General features: G+C 46.3%; 1 protein-coding gene across 3 annotated transcripts in view; it reads right to left on the bottom strand.

Moving 5' to 3' along the window:
- The window catches only part of LOC145338777 (1-acyl-sn-glycerol-3-phosphate acyltransferase gamma-like), a 57,599-nt gene that overhangs the window by 12,995 nt on the left and 26,600 nt on the right, over positions 1-18,004 (bottom strand). For all 3 annotated transcript variants that reach the window (XM_080183170.1, XM_080183169.1, XM_080183171.1), the window contains exons 2-6: positions 16,075-16,299; positions 15,218-15,387; positions 14,061-14,222; positions 8,261-8,414; positions 6,093-6,195 (exon numbers count right to left, since the gene is read on the bottom strand). In XM_080183170.1, coding sequence (XP_080039296.1) covers positions 6,093-6,195; positions 8,261-8,414; positions 14,061-14,222; positions 15,218-15,387; positions 16,075-16,252 — 767 coding nt within the window. In that variant the 5' untranslated portion in view covers positions 16,253-16,299. The remainder of the gene's footprint in view (positions 1-6,092; positions 6,196-8,260; positions 8,415-14,060; positions 14,223-15,217; positions 15,388-16,074; positions 16,300-18,004) is intronic.

Genomic DNA, 18,004 nt, shown 5'->3' with positions numbered 1-18,004 from the left:
AAACATGACCTACCACACACAAAGCCATGTTGACTCTCCCTAATAAGTCCCTGTCCATCCAAGTATTTTTAGATCCGATCTCTTAGTACTCCTTCCAATAATTTACCTACTACTGACATCAAGCTTACCAGCCTATAATTTCCCAGATTACTTTTTCAGCCTTTTTTAAACAACAGAACAACATGAGCTATCCTCCAATCATCCGGCACCTTACCCGTGGATACCGACATTTTAAATGTATCTGCCAGGGCCCCTGTAATTTCAACATTAGTCTCCTTCAGGGACCATGGGAATACTCTGTCCGGTCCTGGGGATTTATCTACTCTGATTTGCCTCAAGACAGCAAGCACCTCCTCCCCTTTAATCAGTAAAGGTTCCATGACGTCCCTACTTGTTTGCCTTATTTCCATAGACTCCAAGCCAGTTTCCTTAGTAAATACGGATGCAAAACACCCATTTAATATCTCCCCCATTTCTTTTGGTTCCTTACCAAGCCGACCACTCTGATCTTCAAGAGGACCAATTTTATCCCTTACTATTCTTCTGCTCTTAATATACCTGTAGAAACTCTTGGGATTATCCTTCACCTTCACTGCCAAAGCAACCTCATGTCTCCTTTTAGCCCTCCTGATTTCCTTAAGCAGTTTCTTGCAGTTTTAAACTGAAGTATCTTATTTGTTCTCTGTTGCCTACACATGTCATATATCTCTCTCTTCTTTTTTATCAGAATTACAATATCCCTCGAGAACCAAGGTTCCTTATTCTTATTCACTTTGCCTTCAAACTCTGCACTCTCAAAATTTCTCCTTTGAAGGCCTCCCACTTACCAATCACATCCTTGCCAGAGAACAGCCTGTCCCAATCCTTGCTTTTAAAATCCTTTCTCATTTCTTCAAATTTGGCCTTTTTCCAGTTTAGAACCTCAACCCGAGGACCAGATCTATCTTTATCCATGATCAAGTTGAAACTAATGGCGTTATGATCACTGGAACCAAAATGTTCCCCTACACACACTTCCGTCACTTGCCCTAACTCATTTCCTAATAGGAGATCCAATATCCCATCTTCTCTAGTTGGTACCTCTATATATTGATTTAGAAAATTTTCCTGAACACATTTTACAAACTCCACCCCATCTAGACCTTTAACAGTATGGGAGTCCCAATCTATATGTGGAAAATTAAAATCCCCTACTATCACAACTTTATATTTTGGGCAGTTGGCTGCTATCTCTCTGTAGACTTGCACCTCTAATTCTTGCTGACTATTGGGTGGTCTATAATACAACCCCATTAACGTGGTCATACCTTTCCTGTTTCTCAGCTCCACCCATATGGCCTCGGTAGACAAGCCCTCTAATCTGTCCTGCCTGAGCACTGCTGTAACATTTTCCCTGACCAACAATGCCACCCCCCACCCTTCATCCCTCTGCCTCTAATCATGTCTGAAACATGTGAACCCTGGAACACTGGGCTGTCAGTCCTGCCCCTCCAGTAGCCAAGTTTCACTAATGGCTAAAATGTCATAATTCCATGTGTCAATCCACACCCTCAGCTCATCTGCCTTCCCCACAATACTCCTGGCATTGAAATAGACACACCTCTGATGATTACTACCACCACACACAACCCTTCTATTTGTGATTTTGCATGAATCCTGAGATTACTACCCTCAGGGTCCTGCTTTTTCATCCTCCTAAACTCCAGGGAGGAAAGTCCCAGCCTATCCAGCCTCTCCTTATAGTTTAAACCTTCCAGTCCCGGTAACATCCTTGTAAATCTTTCCTGGCCCCCTTTCCAGTTTAATAACATCCTTCCTGTAGCAGGGCAGCTGGAATTGTACACAGTGCTCTAAATGTAGCCACACCAATGTCTTGAACAGTTGTAACAGAACGTCCCAATTTCTGTACTCAGTGCTCTGACTGATGAAGGCAAGTGTGTCAAATGCCTTCACCCACCCTGTCTGTGACGACACATTCAAGGGACTATGTACCTGCACCCATAGTTCTCTCCGTTTGACAACACTCCCCAGGGTCCTAGCATTAACTGAGTAAGGACTGAGTAAGTCCTGCCCTGGCTCGATCTACCAAAATGCAACACCTAGCATTTATCTGAATTAAACTCCATCTGCCATCCCTTGGCTCAATTGATCAAGATCCAGTAGTGGTCTTGGATAATCTCCTTCATTGTCCACTATGCCATCAATTTCAATGTCATCTGCAACTTACCAACCACACCTCCTGTATTCTCATCCAAACCATTAATATAAGTGACAAATAACTGTGGACCCAGCACCGATCCCTGAGGCACACCACTGGTCAAAGGGCTCCAGTTTGGAAAACAACCCTCTACAACCACGCTCTGTTGCCTACTGGCAAGCCAATTTTGTGTCCAATTTGTTACTTCACCCTGGATCCCATATGATCAAACATTACTGACCTGTCTACCATGTGGTATCTTATCAAAGGCCTTACTAAAGTCCATGTAGACAATGTCTACTGCACTGACCTCAAGATCACCGACCTTCAAAAAACTCTAGTAAATTTGTAAGATGTGACTTCCCACGTACGAAGCCATGCTGACTATCCCTAATTAGCCCTTGCCTTTCCAAATACATGTAGATCTTCTCTCTCAGAATCCCCTCCAAAAACTTAGCCACCACTGATGTGAGGCTCACCACTCTGTTGTTCCCTGACTTTTCCCTGCTGTCTTTCTAAAATAACGGCACAACATTTGCCTCCCTCCAATCTTCCAGCACCTCAACTGTGGCTGCTGGTGACACAAATATCTGCTCGGAGCTCCGCAATTTCCTCCCTAGCCTCCCACAATGTCCTGGGGTACGCTTGATCAGGTCCCAGGGATTCATCTACCTTAATGCATTTTAAGACATCCAGTTTCCTTTCTCTGAAACATGGAAGCTTTTCAAGACATCACTATTTACTTCCCCGAATTCTCCAGCTTCCATGTCTTTCCCCACAGTGAATGCTGGCGAGAAATATTCATTTAGAATCTCACTGTCATCTGTGACTCCAAACATAGATGACCTTGTTGATCTTTAAGAGGCTATATTCTCTCCCTAGTTACTCATTTGCTCCTAATATACTTGAAGGATCTGTTTGGATTCTGCTTTACCTTCTCTGCCAAAGCTATGTCCCCTTTCTGCCCTCCTGATTTCCCTGTTAAGTGTTCTCCTACACCCCCTATACTCAAGGGATTCACTTGACCCCAGCTGCCTATACCTGACGTATGCTTCCTTCTTTTCATTGACCAGAGCCTCAATATCTTTAGTCACTGTGTGTCCCCTACTCCTGCCAGCCTTGTTCTTCACACTAACAGGAACGAGCTGGCCCTGAGCTCTTGTTATCTTGTTTTTGAAAACCTCCCATTGCCAGACGTTCCTTTCCCTGTGAACAGGCTCCTCCAGTCAACTTATGAAAGTTCCTGTTTAATACCATCAAAATTCACCTTACCCCAATTTACATCTTTAACTTGTGGACCAGACCTATCCTTTTCCATAATGATTTTGAAACAAATTATGGTCCCAAGTTGCTCCTCCACTAACACTTCAGTAATTTGCCCTGCCTTATTTCCTAAGAGGAGCTGGGATTTCACCCCTTCTCTTCTAGGACCATCTACATATTAAGAAATTTTTCCTGAACATGCTTAACAAATTCCTCACACCCAAGCTCTTCACATTATAGCAGTCCCAGTCTATGTTTAGAAACCATGACATAGAAAAACTACAGCACAATACAGGCCCTACGGCCCACAAAGTTGTGCCGAAGATGTCCTTACCTTAGAGATTACTAGGCTTATCTATAACCCTCTATCTTACTAAGTTCCATGTACTTACCTAAAAGTCTCTTAAAAGACCACATCGAATCCACTTCCACCACCGTTGCCGGCAGCCCATTCCACGCGCCCACCACCCTGAGTGAAAAATTTACCCTGACATCTCCTCTGTACCTATTCTCCAGCACTTAAACCTGTGTCCTCTTGAGGCAACCATTTCAGCCCTGGGAAAAAGCCTCTGGCTATCCACTCGATCAATACCTCTCAACATCTTACACACCTCTATCAGGTTACCCCTCATCCTTCCTCTCTCCAAATAGAAAAGGCCGAGCTCTCTCAACCTATCCTCATAATGCATGCTCCCCAATCCAGGCAACATCCTTGTAAATCTCCTCTGCACCCTTTCTATGGCTTTCACATCCTCCCTGTAATGAGGCAACCAGAACTGAGCACAGTACTCCAAGTGGGGTCTGACCAGGGTCTTATACAGCTGCAACATTATCTCCCGACTCCTAAACTCAATTCCTCGATTGTTGAAGGCCAGTACACCATACGCCTTCTTAACCACAGCTTCTGTGAGCGTTATATGAACTCGGACCCCAAGATCCTAATCTTCCACACTGCCAAGAGTCCTACCATTAGTATTATATTCTGCCATCCTATTTGACCTGCCAAAATGAACCACTTCACACTTATCCAGTTTGAAGTCCATCTGCCACTTCTCCACCCAGTCTTGCATCCTATCAGTGTCTCGCTGCAACTTCTGACATCCCTCCACACCATCCACAACACCTCCTACCTTTGTGTCATCAGCAAACTTACCAACCCAACCCGCCACTTCCTCATCCAGGTCATTTATAAAAATCACAAAGAGTGAGGATCCCAGAACAGATCCCTGGGGCACTCCACTGGTGACCGACCTCCATGCAGAATATGGCCCATCTATAACCACTCTTTGCCTTCTGTGGGAAAGCCAGTTCTGAATCCACAAAGCAATGTCCTCTTGGATCCCATGCCCCCTCACTTTCTCAATAAGCCTTGCATGGGGGACCTTATCAAATGCCTTGCTGAAGTCCATATATACTACATCTACTGCTCTTCCTTGATCAATATGTTTAGTCACATCTTCAAAAAATTCAATCAGGCTCAAAAGGCACGATCTGCCTTTGACAAAGCCATGCTGACTATTCTTAATCATATTATATTTCTCCAAATGTTCATAAATCCTGCCTGTCAGGATCTTCTCCATCAACTTACCAACCACTGAGGTTAGACTCACTGGTCTATAATTTCCAGGGCTATCTCTACTCCCTTTCTTGAATAAAGGAACCACATCCGCAATCCTCTGGAACCTCTCCCGTCTCTATTGATGATGCAAGGTTCAGAGGCTCAGCAATCTAACTTGGTGCTTTTCAAAAGCGTTGACACATCCTCTTTCTGAATATCTACATGCTCAAGCTTTTCAGTCTGCTACAAGTCTGCACTACAACCACCAAGATCCTTTTCCATAGTGGATACTGAAGTAAAGTATTCATTAATTACCTCTACTATTTATTCTGGTTCCATACAAACTTTCCCACCATCACGCTTGATAGGTCCTATTCTTTCACATCTTATCCTCTCGCTCTTCACGTACTTGTAGAATGTCTTGGGGTTTTCCTTAATCCTGCCTCTCCTCTTGTAGGCTTATCCACATACTGTGTCAAGAAACTTGATGTGGAGATGCTGAGTGTAATGTGATTACCCCACTCACCTGATGAAGGAGCAGCGCTCCGAAAGCTCGTGGCTCCAAATAAACCTGCTGGTCTTTAACCTGGTGTTGTGAGACTTCTTATAATGTTTGGAAATTTAAAAGGCATCTGCAATCTCTCTACAGATTTGAGCTTCAATTTCCTGCTGACAATGGGAAGCCCTTAGGACAATCCTATCAAAGTGATCACCTCCTTCCTATTTCTCAGTTCCACCAAATAGCCTCACTGTCAATCCCTCAGGAATATCCCAAGTATTGCCGTGATGTTTTCCTGAATAAATATGACTCTTCTTTAGAATAGTTTTGGCTCCTTCCCCCAAATATCAGTAAATTTTCTTCTAGTATGTCTCCATTTCCCTTTTGAAAGTTATGATTGAATCTGCCTCCAGCACCCTTTCAAGCTGCCCCATCTCAACAAAACACTCATGGAAAAGTGCAATTTCCCCCTCTCTGGTGAATCATGCGGAAGATGGGTTTAAACGGAGAAATGTCGGAGGAGGTTCTGGTGGGCGGACAGAGATATTTATCTTCACTCACTGCCCGTTTCTCACCTGACACACATATCTGCGTGATACTGCTTGCCATGCAATATACCCAGCAGCGTTGGGTTCTTGTTGTCTCGGAAATTTAACGTCACGTCATATACAGCAGCAACTGAAACACAAAGCAGTGAGGTGAGGATAGGTTTGGTGGGGCAGCAGGAATGGCGCAGCACACATCAGGATCGCTCAAAGGGCCCTGGCCTTCAGATGGTAATGGCCTTGAATGGCCAGGCTGAACAAGTGTTTTGTTTGAATTCATTCTTTGGATGTGGACATCGCTGACTAGCCAGCATTCATTGCCCATCCCTAATTGCCCTCGAGAAGGTGGCAGTGAGCTGCCTTCTTGAACTACTGCAGTCCAAATGGTGTAGGTACACTCACAGTGCTGTTAGGGAAGAAGTTTCAGGATTTTGACCCAGCGACAGTGAAGGAACAGTGATATATAGTGAGTGGCTTGGAGGGGAACCTCTAGGACTGGTGATCCCAGGTAACTCATGTCCTTCTAGATGTAGAAGTTGTGGGTTTGGAAGTTGCTGCCTTCGGAGTCGCTAAAGCAGCTTTGGTGAGTTGCAACAGTGCATCTACTAAATGGTGCACACAGCTGCCACTGAGCGTATGTGTCAGTGGTGGAGGGAGCAAACGTTTGTGGAAGGGATGCTAACCAAGAGGGCTGCTTTGTCCTGGATGGTGTTGACCTTCTTGAGTGTTGTTGGAGCTGCATCCATCCAGGCAAGTGGGCAGTATTCCATCACACTCCTGACCTGTGCCTTGTAGATGGCGGACAGACTTTGGGGAGTCAGGAGGTGGGTTACTCGCTGTAGGATTCCCAACTTCTACCATGCTTTTGTATCCACAGGATTTATATAGTCAGTCCAGCTCAGTTTTAGGACAACGATAACCCTTAGGATGTTGTGATGGTTTATTGGACCATGAGTTGAAGAGAAAGGCAGGTATGATTGCTGTGGCTCAGGGCTGCTTCAGGGTACTTACGCGTCGGGGAACATGAGCAAGGGACAGCAAGGGGTATGTGCACGGACCTAGGCTGAACACCTCAAATGAGCCACAACCAAAAAAATGAGATACTAATCCCAGTTTTACATCAAACTGAAAGTAGTGCTCAAGTTTACAACAGGCCAGTTAACTGCCCAGTCTCGAGACAGGGTTAGGGCCAGATCTGGAGCTGGGACTCAGAAACTGCAAAAAACAGGAATATTCTCCCACAGATGGGCTGTGGTAACGGATTCCATAAGGAAACACTCAGAGGCATTAGATTTATAACGACCCGGATAAAGGCGTATGGGACCCATCCCCCAGTGAGAGTCAGTGTGTGTGTGGGACCCAACCCCCAGTGAGAGTCAGTGTGTGTGTGGGACCCGTACCCCAGTGAGAGTCAGTGTGTGTGGGGGAGCCGTACCCCAGTGAGAGTCAGTGTGTGTGGGACCCGTACCCCAGTGAGAGTCAGTGTGTGTGTGGGACCCAAACCCCAGTGAGAGTCAGTGTGTGTGTGGGACCCAACCCCCAGTGAGAGTCAGTGTGTGTGGGAGCCGTACCCCAGTGAGAGTCAGTGTGTGTGGGACCCGTACCCCAGTGAGAGTCAGTGTGTGTGGGACCCGTACCCCAGTGAGAGTCAGTGTGCGTGGGACCCGTACCCCAGTGAGAGTCAGTGTGTGTGGGACCTGTACCCCAGTGAGAGTCAGTGTGTGTGGGGGACCCGTACCCCAGTGAGAGTCAGTGTGTGTGGGGGACCCGTACCCCAGTGAGAGATGGTGTGTGTGGGACCTGTACCCCAGTGAGAGTCAGTGTGTGTGGGGGACCCGTACCCCAGTGAGAGATGGTGTGTGTGGGACCCGTACCCCAGTGAGAGTTGGTGTGTGTGGGACCCGTACCCCAGTGAGAGTCAGTGTGTGTGGGACCCGTACCCCAGGGAGAGTCAGTGTGTGTGGGACCCGTACCCCAGTGAGAGTTGGTGTGTGTATGTATGGAAGAGGCTCAATGAATAGGAGACAATGTCAGGATGTTTGACTGGAGGTGGTGGGAGTGGGAATGGGTGAATAGCATGATTGGACATGACATCAGAGACTAGCTGGGGTCTTAGAGCCAGCAACACACAATGCCAGCAATACAAAAACCAATCCAACGTGGGATAGCAAAACGTGTCACTGAGTGGCCCAGCTCACCTGTTCCCCTGAGGTATTCGACAGTGGTGGTAAACCCTTTGGTCCTTGGTAACAGGTGATATTTTAGTTTCGGCAAACCTTTTGATTCAGCAACTTCCATACTAATACGATGCTTCTTCTCCGTAAACCGTGTGCCTTCACAGTATAACAGGAACTAAAATAGGAAGAGCGTCACAGGTAATGATTCTATTCACAAACTGACCTATACTCAAGGCACTGACTCTCACTGGGGTACGGGTTCCACACACACACTGACTCTCACTGGGGTACGGGTCCCAGTCACACTGACTCTCACTGGGGTACGGGTCCCACACACACACTGACTCTCACTGGGGTACGGCTCCCACACACACACTGACTCTCACTGGGGTACGGCTCCCACACACACACTGACTCTCACTGGGGTACGGCTCCCACACACCGACTCTCACTGGGGTACAGCTCCCACACACACACTGACTCTCACTGGGGTACGGCTCCCACACACACACTGACTCCCACTGGGGTACGGGTCCCACACACACACTGACTCTCACTGGGGTACGGCTCCCACACACACTGACTCTCACTGGGGTACGGCTCCCACACACCGACTCTCACTGGGGTACGGCTCCCACACACACACTGACTCTCACTGGGGTACGGGTCCCACACGCACACTGACTCTCACTGGGGTACGGGTACCAGTCACACTGACTCTCACTGGGGTACGGCTCCCACACACACTGACTCTCACTGGGGTACGGGTCACACACACTGACTCTCACTGGGGTACGGGTCCCATTCACACTGACTCTCACTGGGGTACGGCTCCCACACACACTGACTCTCACTGGGGTACGGGTCCCATTCACACTGACTCTCACTGGGGTACGGTTCCCACACACACTGACTCTCACTGGGGTACGGCTCCCACACACACTGACTCTCACTGGGGTACAGGTTCCACGCACACTGGGTGGCTGGATGCTGCTTGCCAGCACAATACACTCTTCAGAATGTCACATGACTTCTCCTAACTCAGTTCTCAATTTTTGTGAAATATACTTTTTCTATTTGATCTTTAAACCCAGTGTTCTGGAACTGCTTTGGAAGTTACCTCTCCAAGAATGGAAAAATTCATTATGTTGCCTTTGAAGCCTGTACTTCTGGGTAAAATTGTCTTAACATTCCTTTATTCACTCATTATCTTTGCCAGTACTAAACCTTCCTTTCAAGGGTGGGCTAAATCTATGGTTGACACAGAGGACAAGGATAATGCTCAGTTGAAAAGCAGGACATACAAAGTGACAAGGAATTGTGGGAGACCAGAGCACTGGGAAACTTTTAGGATCAGCAGCAAAAAAACTAAAAAGTTTGAAAAAACTTTTAACACAGCATAAAACAGTAAGGGTTTCTACAGATATATAAATAGGAAACAGACGGCTCAGGTAAATGTGGGACCTTGTTAAAAAAGGGAGAAAGGCAGGAGGCAGGAAACTACCAGCTCGTCACTTTAACATCTATTATTGGCAAGACGCTGGAGTCAATAATCAAAGAGGAAATAGCTAATCATTTAGAAAAGCAGAATATAATCAAATCTAGTCAATGTGGTTTTAAGAAAGGTAAATCATTATTTTAAGTCTTTGAGGATGTAACAGGGAGGACAGAAAGAAGGGAACCCGTAGATGTAGTGTATTCAGATTTTCAAAAGGCATTCAACAAGGTGCCTCATAAGAGGCATAAAGTAAAAGCCCATGGAATTGGTGGAAGTATGTTAGCATGGATTGAAAACTGGCTGTCACATACAAAACAGAGAGTTGGACTAAATGGGTCATAATCAGAGTGGAAAGATGCAACTAGTGGAGTAGCACAGGGATCAGTTCTTGATCTGCAACTGTTCACTACTTACATTCATGACCTGAAAGGAGGAACAGAATGTAAGGTTTCCAAATTTACTGATGATACAAAGAAAGGTGGAAGGGCAGGCTATGATGAGAACATAAGAAATAGGAGCAGGAGTAGGCCATCTAGCCCCTCGAGCCTGCCCAAGGATATTGTGATCTTGCAACGAGATGTAGATAGATTGGGTGACTGGGCAAAAACCTGGCAAATGGAGTTTAATACGGGGAAGTGTAAGGTCATGCACTTTGGTCAGAGGCAGATTAAAAGGCAGATTATATAAATGGAGAGAGATTGCAGGTGAGTGAACTAGAGGGAGATCTGTGTTCGAGTGCATGAATCACAGAAAACTAGCAGGCAGGTCCAACAAATAGTTAAGAAGAAAAACAACATTTTGGCCTTTACTGTAAAAGGGTTGGAGTTTAAAAGCAGGGAGGTTTTACTGCAATTGGGCAGGGTGTGGGTGAGGTCTCACCTGGAACACTGCCTGCAGTTTCAGTCCCTTTACTTGAAAAAGGATATAGTAAGATTGGAGGCAGTCCAAGGGAGATTCACCAGGGTAATTCCTGGGACGAGAGGGTTGTCCTATCATGAGAGATTAAATAATCCGGGTCTGTCTTCCTTGGGAGTTTAGAAGAGCGAGGGGTGACCTTATTCAAACATATAAGATTCTGAAAGGGCTTGGGGTAAATGGTGAGATGCTTTCACCAGTGGGAGAGTCTCAAACAGGGGGACACAGCGACAAGACAAAGGGCTGGTCATTTAAAACGGAGGTGGGTAGAAATTTCTTCTCGCAGAGTGTGTTGAATCTCTGGAATTTGCTGCCCCACATGGTAGTGGAGACTGGATCATTAGAGGTATTTAAAATGGAGGTGGATAAATATTTGATAGATCAAGGAATAGAGGGTGATGGGGAAATGGCACAGAATAGGAGTTAGAGGCCGGGACAGATCAGCCATGATTGTATTGAATGGTGGGGTAGGCTGGAATGGCCTAGTGACCTAATCCTGCTTCTACTCCTTGTGTTCTATTCTCTTTGAAATTCAAAAAGTGAAAACATATAATCCCTCTCCATTTCCTCCTGCAAATCTCTATCCATGTTATATTTACGTGTATCCTATCTTAGCTTAATTCACCTCCACTTTAAATGCCTGTTTTTACATCTCAGCCTTTTGATGATTTAAATGTTGTAGCCTGACCGTCTTCAATTAAATGAAACAAAAACAGAAAATGCTAGAGAAACTCAGCAGGTCTGACAGCATCTGTAGAGAGAGTCAATGTTTCGAGTCAGGCTGAACCATCTCTTGAGCTCTGACGGAGGGTCATCTAGACTCAAAATGTTGACTTTTTTCTCTCTCCGCAGATGCTGTCAGGCGTGCTGACTTTCTCCAGCATTTTCTGTTTGTTTCAGATTCCAGCATCCACAGTATTTTCCCTTTATCTTCAACTAAATTAAACTAGTTTCACACAGTCCCACAAGTCTCCTTCGCAGTGTCCCACAGGAATTGGAAAATATGATATTTCTTTCCAGCAGGTATTTGAAGGTAGAAGTGAAGAGAATGGTTCACAGAGCATTTGGGATCTTGGCTTCATAAATTAAGGCATCGAGTACAAAAGTGGGGAGGTTATGATGAAAGTTCCAGTTAGGCACTAGCTCAAATCTCAGGACATCCAGTGTTGGACGTGACCACATTGTAGGAAGGGTGCAAAGGTCCTTGGGTGGGTGCGGAGATGATTTAACAGAACTGGTTGAGGGATGAGAGGATTTTGGCTACGAGCTAGGTTAGGTTGGAGAGTCTAGGTTACCTTCCTCCACAAAAAAGGAGATTGAGAGGTTATTGCAGAAGGTCGAGGGGCATGGAGTTGGGGGTAGGGTGTTAGCATGGATAGAGGATTGGTTGTCAAATAGGAGGCAGAGAGTGGGGGTCAACGGGTGCTATTCGGATTGGCGGTTGGTGACTCGTGGAGTGCCCCAGGGGTCGGTGCTGGGGCCTCAGCTTTTTACCATTTATGTAGATGATCTGGAGGAGGGAACCGAGTGTAGGGTGTCGAAATTTGCTGATGACACCAAGATTGGGGGAACGGCAAATTGTGCGGAGGGTGTGGAGAGTCTGCAGAAGGATCTAGATAGGCTGAGCGAATGGGCCAGGAAATGGCAAATGGAATTTAATGTTGGCAAGTGTGAGGTGGTCCACTTTGGTAGGAAGAATGGTAGGAAGGACTATTACTTACAGGGCGAAAAACTGCAGCAGGCGACGGTGCAGAGGGACCTCGGGGTCCTTGTGCATGAGTCGCAAAAACCCAGCTTGCAGGTGCAGCAGGTGGTCAGGAAGGCGAATGGGATGCTAGCGAGGGGGATTGAATATAAAAGTAGGGAGGTCTTGCTGCAGCTGTATAGGGCATTGGTGAGGCCGCAGCTGGAGTACTGTGTGCAGTTTTGGGCGCCGCACCTGCGCAAAGATATTTTGGCCTTGGAGGGAGTGCAGAGGTGGTTTACTAGGCTGATACCGGAGTTGAGGGGGTTGAGCTATGAGGAGAGGCTGAATAAACTGGGCTGGTACTCGTTAGAGTTTAGAAGGATGAGGGGAGATCTCATTGAGACGTATAAGATGATGAATGGGATGGATAGGATAGAGGTGGAGAGACTCTTCCCGCTCAAAAAAGACAGTAGGACTAGGGGGCACAGCCTCAAGATAAAGGGGGGGCGGTTTAGAACGGAGTTGAGGAGGAACTTCTTCACTCAAAGGGTGGTGAATCTCTGGAATTCTCTGCCCGTTGAAGTGGTGGAGGCTGCCTCACTAAATATTTTTAAGAAGCGGGTTGATGGGTTCTTGATAAGAGAGGGGATTAAGGGTTATGGGGAGAGGGCGGGAAAGTGGGACTGAGCCACGACAGATCAGTCATGATCTTATTGAATGGCGGGGCAGGCTTGAAGGGCTAGATGGCCTACTCCTGCTCCTATTTCTTATGTTCTTATGAAAGGAATTTTGAATCAAATGTGCAGCTTTGGATCAGGCAGATAAAAAAAAAAGCAGTGAGCATCGGGATTATGGAGACACAGACAGGAGGGAACGTAAGGAAGAGCATTTCTACATGTTGACAGGTAATGCCCTCGACCTTGATGCTCATGAGGATGGTGGAAGCAGCAATAATGAACAATTTCAGGTGGAAACTGGCTGAGTACTTGAAGGAAATATCATGGATTACGGCATAAAGTGGGAGATGGAACTGACAGGAATAGTCAACAAGGAGGGCTTAGATACAGAGTAAAGCTCCCTCTACACTGTCCCCATCAAACACTCCCAGGACAGGTACAGCACGGGGTTAGATACAGAGTAAAGCTCCCTCTACACTGTCCCCCCATCAAACACTCCCAGGACAGGTACAGCATGGGGTTAGATACAGAGTAAAGCTCCCTCTACACTGTCCCCCCATCAAACACTCCCAGGGCAGGTACAGCACAGGGTTAGATACAGAGTAAAGCTCCCTCTACACTGTCCCCCCCGCATCAAACACTCCCAGGACAGGTACAGCAAGGGGTTAGATACAGAGTAAAGCTCCCTCTACACTGTCCCCCCATCAAACACTCCCAGGGCAGGTACAGCATGGGGTTAGATACAGAGTAAAGCTCCCTCTACACTGTCCCCCATCAAACACTCCCAGGACAGGTACAGCACAGGGTTAGATACAGAGTAAAGCTCCCTCTACACTGTCCCCCCATCAAACACTCCCAGGACAGAGGTACAGCACAGGGCTTGATAAAGCTGCCTCAACAGTGCTCTCCAAGTGCGATAAGGACTCCATAGCTTTTCAGGAATTCCATATTTGTTCCACTAGGTATCTTAGTTTCTCTCTTGTACTGGTGTTTGTTGTTTCAAAGCAGTGCCTCACTGGGCAGTGCCTAGAGTTGTGTACTCACCCACATATATTCTGGGTAGTCCCGCAAAGCCTTTAATCCATTCACAACTGTGTCTCTGTCTTCATCCCAACGACGTTTACAAAAGACTATCTCCAGGAAATACCACGTCCACCCAATCAGAGGCACATACAGCAATTCCTTCTTTGCCAACACTTTGGAGCTCTGTAAATATCAGAGAAATGAATAAAACAGGTATGCTTAAGCAATATAAGACAAGTGGAAATTCTGATCACACACCTTGCCCTCTCAACACCACTCTGCTCCTTGTTTAACAGGATTCTAGCTACTTGTTGAAGTCAAAACTAAGAGTCAAACTTTTCTTGCTGAGTTTATTGACTTTGTTCAGTGTAAATACTCCTTGCCCAAATCCAGGGTCCCAGCTATCTCCTATTCATAATGTTCTTTTAAATAAACAAATCAATTAAATAAACCAATTAACAAAGCGATATCCCCTTAAAGAGGCACTGTAGCAAAGGACAAAAGTTTAATGGAAACATATCTTCAGTGTCACTGGGTCACAATCCTCATACTTCCTCCCTAATAGCATTGTGGGTGTACCTACACATTGGGAATTAGCGGCTGAAGACGATAGCTCACCACCACCTTCTCGAGGGCAATTAGATATCAGCAATCCCAGCCAGCCCACTTCCCACAAGATGAAATTTTAAAAAATGAACCATAACAATATAATTGATAAGACAACAACATCACTTCTCCGATCCGTAGACACCCATACTTCACTCCCACACCCTGTGCCCCCACCTCACATCACCCAACAAGCCAAGCATATCCAAAAACTCATTGACCAGACCTCTAGCCCTCACTGCCAAGTGTTCAACCCAGCTACACTCACAATGGTAGATATTCTTTCATGCTTTTAGCTACATTAACACTCCCATCACCCTCCCACAACCTTTTCAGTTCTGGCACAGTTCATTAGTGTTCATTGGGATCATCACCCAGGACACTGCAAAGTAAGACATAAAATCAAGAAATGCACACAGAGTGATTTGTAGCAACAGGTTCTAAACCAATTGTAAAGTCCCTGCTCCGAGCAGGGAGAAAAGAATGGGGAATCAAATTAAAACAGGAGCGTGCAGGACAGTCTCCTATCCCACATGCCTCGGAAAAACGGTAAAAAGGTTAGTGTTACTGACCCCTAGGATTCCGTATCTCTCGCACATGGTCCAACCGCAGAGGAAGTCAATCTCAAAATTGTGATTTAAGATGACAATAACATGTTCTTTGCCAAATTTGTCCACCGTGGCTTGGTCAGTGAAAAGCGTACATTCGGTGCCTGACCACCATTCCAGCAGCAAAACCAGCTCTACAGACACAGACAGCAAAGAGCCAAGATTAACAAGCACATCAGGAGCACAGAGACCAAGAAACACATCAATCCAGCTGGCCAGAAGAGAGATTAAAACAAGAAACATCAATCATCAAGGACAGGGAGTAAAATGTGTTCTGAGCCATTTGCTCGGAAGACAATGTGGAAGAGTATTTGAAATGTTACTCACTGGCAGCGAAGTTTCAACAGCAAGAAACCCGGCAGAAACCCAGTCATTACTGAAAACTTCTATTATTTGGCGTTCTTTTTAGAAACTTTTGCCAATGCGTTGTGGCCAAAGATCTCCCTCTACACTGTCCCCAACAAACACTCCCAGGACAGGTACAGCATTGGATTAGATTCAGAATAAAGCTCCCTTTACACTGTCCCCATCAAACATTCCCAGGACAGGTACAAGGTTAACAGGTAAATACATGTATACTATATCTCAGTCTCCAAGCGGAACCATATCCACTCAGGGATAGCTTTCCGGTCAGTTAAGCAGCCCCATTTTGTTACGGGTGTGCTGGTGCTCGAGAGTAAGGATGAAATGTGTGGGAATTGAGCCAACTATGAGCAGGATTTTTATAGGAATGGGCCACGAATGCATCTCCTAATCCCAGTAAATCTGAAACGTGTGCTGAGCACAGTCGGACCAGGGAGAGGACTGCGATGAATACTCACGGCTCCAAAGAGAGTAAGCGAGTCGGCAGTTGAGATGCCGATATAGCTGCTTGTTGATTGGCCAGATCGGGAGGGTGCACAGTTGGATGAAGTTGATGAACAAGCCGCTGACAACAAACACAAATCCAAGTAAAAGGTGAATGATGAACTGTGTCTTTAGGTAGGCGATCACACTCATCTTTTAATCAGTAACGTTTACAAGGCCCCTCACTCAGAATTACCGTCCTGCAACAGACAGAAGAACAAGCCATCAATTTAACCCTCACACTCCGGCACAGCGATACCATTTCACAAGAAAGGTGGAGGGTACTCAGTCCACCCTCTAATCCCATTAGATATTTCATTAATTATCTTCAAACTGTGTCCACCGATATCATCCTGCCTGCCACTGGAAACACTTTCAGACGCGGGAGAGACAACAGGATTTGGGTGAAGTTGGTGGGGTTGGGGATTAAATGGTGGCATGGGGGAGGGAGGCAGCAGCTGGAGCTGAAGTGAGAGAGAGAGTCCAGTTTGGAGTTGGGAGTGGTTTGATAGTCAGTATCACAGTGGAAGGACAATACAATGAGTTTTATGTCATTCACGTGAGAAATTTCCTGGATAAAGGGACTACCTTCTGAAGAAAGGTTGAAAAGGTTGGGCCTGTATCCGTTAGATTTCTGGAAAATAAGGGGATCTTATTTAACACATCAGATTCTGAGGGAACCTGACAGGATGGATTCTGAAAGTTTTTTTTTCCTTGTACAGTAATCTAGAATAGGGGCCACAGTTTAAGGAGTTTCCCATTTAACGTAGAGGTGAGGAGAAATATTTTCTCTCCAAGTGTTGCTAATTCTTTGAAATTTTCTTCCTGAGGAGGAGGAGGAGGTTTGGACATTGAAAACATTCAAAGCTGAATTAGACAGAGTTTAGCTCCAACAGGGTTGTGGGAGCCACACAGGAAAGTGGAGATGGGACCAAGATGAGAGCAGCCATGGTCTTATTGAATAGCAGAGCAGGTCTGAGCAGCCAAGTTAACTACTCCTGCTCCTATTCCTTATAAGAACATAAGAACATAAGAAATAGGAGCAGGAGTAGGCCATCTAGCCCTTCGAGCCTGCCCCGCCATTCAATAAGATCATGGCTGATCCGTCGCTGCTCAGTTCCACTTTCCCGCTTTCTCCCCATAACCCTTAATCCCCTCTCTTATCAAAAACCCATCAACCCGCGTCTTAAAAATATTTAGTGAGGCAGCCTCCACCACTTCAACGGGCAGAGAATTCCAGAGATTCACCACCCTTTGAGTGAAGACGTTCCTCCTCAACTCCGTTCTAAACCGCCCCCCCTTTATCTTGAGGCTGTGCCCCCTAGTCCTACTGTCTTTTTTGAGCGGGAAGAGTCTCTCCACCTCTATCCTATCCATCCCATTCATCATCTTATATGTCTCAATGAGATCTCCCCTCATTCTTCTAAACTCTAACAAGTACAAGCCCAGTTTATTCAGCCTCTCCTCATAGCTCAACCCCCTCAACTCCGGCATCAGCCTAGTAAACCACCTCTGCACTCCCTCCAAGGCCAAAATATCTTTGCGCAGGTGCGGTGCCCAAAACTGCACACAGTACTCCAGCTGCGGCCTCACCAATGCCCTATACAGCCGCAGCAAGACCTCCCTACTTTTATATTCAATCCCCCTCGCTATGAAGGCCAGCGTCCCATTTGCCTTCCTGACCACCTGCTGCACCTGCAAGCTGGGTTTTGTTGAAAATCACAAAACCGAGACTGTATCACACCCACTGTAGGCAGGCTCTGCCATTGACTGCAGGATGGGTCATATGGCTCTCTCTCCCTGTAAGAGGTCTCACAACACCAGGTTAAAGTCCAACAGGTTTATTTGGTAGCACGAGCCACTAGCTTTCGGAGCGCTGCCCCTTCATCAGGTGAGTGGGAGTTC

Source organism: Carcharhinus amblyrhynchos, unplaced genomic scaffold, assembly GCF_965287045.1.
Source record: "Carcharhinus amblyrhynchos unplaced genomic scaffold, sCarAmb.v2.hapA chromosome_169, whole genome shotgun sequence".
Taxonomy (NCBI): Eukaryota; Metazoa; Chordata; class Chondrichthyes; order Carcharhiniformes; family Carcharhinidae; genus Carcharhinus; species Carcharhinus amblyrhynchos.
This window is presented reverse-complemented; position numbering and strand designations above follow the sequence as displayed.